The 3,567-nt window shown below is 41.4% G+C and overlaps 1 protein-coding gene across 1 annotated transcript; it reads right to left on the bottom strand.

The window, feature by feature from the left end:
• Window positions 1-1,959: 1,959 nt before the first annotated feature.
• LOC106002277 (protein kinase C eta type-like) lies at window positions 1,960-3,353 on the bottom strand (the record flags this gene model as incomplete). Its single annotated transcript, XM_013037178.1, has 2 exons — window positions 1,960-2,148; window positions 3,103-3,353. Coding segments are annotated over 2 exons (440 nt in total), but the record flags the coding sequence as incomplete, so codon positions are not given.
• Window positions 3,354-3,567: the final 214 nt, after the last annotated feature.

Genomic DNA, 3,567 nt, shown 5'->3' with positions numbered 1-3,567 from the left:
AGCACTGGGAAAGTGACAATGCACGCTTAATACCACTGCATGGTGAAGCTGTTACTACAGCTCATGTTATCAAGGTCAGCTTTGGCCAATCCAAGTGAGTAAGTTTCCTTTCAGGAAGTTAATAAACTGTATGCCTCAAGTCCACACAGGTAAGGCATTCTCTATAATAATGTTTTATTCATAAAACATCAACAGCCACACCTCTCAGTTTAAAACTGCCACTAAATAAACTGTTTTGTTTGTTGTTGTTGTTGTTTTAAAGAAAACTTGCTAGACAGGCGGCATTTGGCAGACTTTCAAAGTATTTTACTTTATTTCTATAGGAATCAATGTTGTTTCTATTTCAGGAGAGTATCAGCACCCGAGAGCATGAGAATTCATGGAATAAAGTGTGATTCATCTTGGCAATATTTCCCTGAGAAGGATTTCTGTGTTACTTCTTTTTTAGTGATTCAGAGAATTCTCAGTGACCATCATGCCATTACACTGTGACCTGCGTACAAAATGTTCTCACAATGGCACTTATCATAAGCTTCCTATTAGACAAGTCTTTCAACAAGGTTGCAAATATTTTACCAGATTCAGCTTTTGTTTTTCATCACTGGAAAAGATATAACTTTAGGACAGTAATTAAAAGAAATATTAACTGAGAATGACATCTATGGGATAAAATCCCATAAAATCACATTGAGAATAGCCAATAGAGAACAGGTTGTCCTAATTTACCCTAATAAATGGATTTTTTTAAGACTCTGACTATCATAATGACACTACATGATTTGTGTGTGTGTGTGTGTGTGTGTGTGTGTGTGTGTGTTTATATGTAATGATATTGGTGCTTGTACTCAGGGGCTGGATATTATCCTTTTAGTTTTTTCACTCAAGGCTAATGCTCCACTACTTTAAAAAGCTACTTTTTGGTTTCTTGGTGGTTAACTAGAGATACAAGTCTTTCAGACTCTCTTGCCTGGGCTGGTTTTGAAACATGATCCTCAGATCCCAGCTTCCTAAGTACCCAGGATTATAGGCATGAGCCACCAGAGCCCAGTAGCTACATGGTTTTTGAACAGAAAAGTGTAAAATGGACCTAAATTAGATAGACATTTTAATTCTGAATGTAAGGGAATCAAATCCATGTTTCTTTCTCAGCAAAGAGTGATTTGAATGCATTAAAAAATGGGTCAGCTGCTAGTGGCTCATACCTGTAACCCTATCTTAGCTATTAAGGAGGCTGAGATTTGAGAATGCAATGCAAAGCTGGCCCAGGCAAGAAAACTTATGAGATACTTATTTCCAACAAACTACCAAAAAGCTGAAGTGAAGCTGTGGCTCAAGTGATAGAGCACTAGCCTTGAGCAAAAAAGATTCAAGACAGGACCCAGCCCTGAGTTCAAGCCCAAGGACAAACAAAACAAACAACACAAAATGAAGATTTCTCAGTATGACAGAGTGTACAGAATCTTGGTCACCTGTCTTGCATAAAAGAATATCATGGTGGCCAAAGAGACAGAGAGAGGTTCGGAAAAATCTCCTCTTCTGGGAGTAGTGAGGGAAAGTCCCTTTTGGTCTCATCCTTGGAAATGGTGAATAGAAGCACAAGTGATATCATAACAAACTGGGAATGGTGTTCACTAAATCTGTTGCCCACTGTCACCTCTGTGAAGGGGAAGCCGCATAAACTCAAGCCCTAGTGCTAGAATATAGAAACAATCGAAAGCGAAGTGCTAGAAATACTTGATTGCTGGCAAACAAAACTATCAACTTATGTTGCACTTGGCCTGGAAATAAGTACTGCAGACAAGAAGGGGAAACGCCTGAGAACTCTTTGATGCTTTAGCTTGAAAGACAAACTTTAGTTAGTGCTAGTCGCTTACAAGTAGGAGACATTCAGAAAAGATACAAGGAGCCCATGTAAAAGTATGTTTGCAGTAGGGAGAAGGCTAGACAAGGCAAACTTACAGACTTGAGGATCCCTGTGGCTTCTTCATGCAGCCAGGTAGGGTAGACCACTTCATCATTCAGTATGGCCTCAAAGAGGTCGTCTTCATTCTCCGCCTCAAAGGGTGCATGGCCACACAGCATCTCGTAGAGCAATACGCCCATGGCCCACCAGTCAACAGCTGGCCCATACAGCATCTCCTGGAGAATCTGGGCAAATGAGGACACTGTGAGAGGGGTTGCACGCATCTGCTGAACAAAGGCATTCCTCATGACTAGAGGAGATGATGGACTACAGAAAAAAATGAAGTCTCCTGTGTTAGTATGCTTGCTTTATTCCATCTCTATAGACTGGTCTATAGCAGTGTCTTCTCTTCTGAGTGATGAAGCATTTACAATCTGCTCAGGCCATGGGAGTGGCACATGCAGACTCAAAACAGCAATATGTTTGAAAATCTACCAATACAGCCAAGTGCTGGTGGCTCACACCTGCAATCCTAGCTACTCAGGAGACTTAGATCCAAGCATCATGGTTCAAAACTGGTCTGGAGCAGGAAGGTCCATGAAACTTTCATCTCCAATTAACCAACAAAATGCCAGACTTGAGGCCTGGCTCAAATATTAAAGCACCTGCCCTCAGCAAAAACAACAACATCAACAATAAACCCAAGATACAGCATGATGCCCTGAGTTCAAGCCCAATTACCAGCACAAAAAAAAAAAGAAAGAAAGGAAGGAGGAAGGAAGAAAAGAAGGAAGGAGAGAGAGAGAGAAAGAATGAAGAGAAAGAGAGAGAGAACTAACAAAACAGAGAGAAGAAGAGACTGCGTTCTTTCCTTCATATGAGACTCAAAAGCTTGTCTTTAGATCTGCTAAATGAGGCTGGCATTAAACCACTACACAGAGACAAGAAGGAAAATGAACTAGGTTGCCATGAGTGGAACATATTTTGCCCTCATTTAAGTGAATAAAGCAACTGCAAAATTTATAATTATTTTTAGCCCCAAATTTTATTTACATGAACCTCGGACATTTTCAGCCCATCCGCCCAGTGAACCATAACGTCTGGAGGCGTTCACGCCAGCACTGCCTGCATGGCTGTGGCACAGGAAAACAGCCTGTGGCAATGGTTGTGGTCAGGGAGGGCTCCACAGGTACACTCACCTCTGGAGCAATGTAGTCAGGTGTGCCACAGAACGTGGCTGTGGTGACTCCATTACAAATCCCCTCCTTACACATTCCAAAGTCTGCCAGCTTACAGTGACCTTCATGATCCAACAGCACATTGTCCAGCTTCAGATCGCTGAAAGAAACCAAGACAGGCATGTGATTAGGGCAGCCAGGCTCCAAACCACCAATGAGAGGACGAGATGGTGTGATCAGACCAATTGTTGTCACCCGGTATTCTATACACACTTCAGAAGGAGGGAAAAAAAACACATCTCTGGGTTATACAGTTTTTTTTTCATTTTTTGAATGTTATTTATTGTAAAAAATACTGTACAGAGGGGTTACAGTTACATGAGTAAGGTAATGAGTCCAGTTCCTTTCGAGCATTGTTACCTCCTCCTTTGTTTTTCCCCTACCATCCCTTCCCTCCCTACCTCCCCAATACAGATTTTTTTTTTT

This window comes from Dipodomys ordii, unplaced genomic scaffold (assembly GCF_000151885.1).
Source record: "Dipodomys ordii isolate 6190 unplaced genomic scaffold, Dord_2.0 Scaffold6380, whole genome shotgun sequence".
Classification (NCBI taxonomy): domain Eukaryota; kingdom Metazoa; phylum Chordata; class Mammalia; order Rodentia; family Heteromyidae; genus Dipodomys; species Dipodomys ordii.
This window is presented reverse-complemented; position numbering and strand designations above follow the sequence as displayed.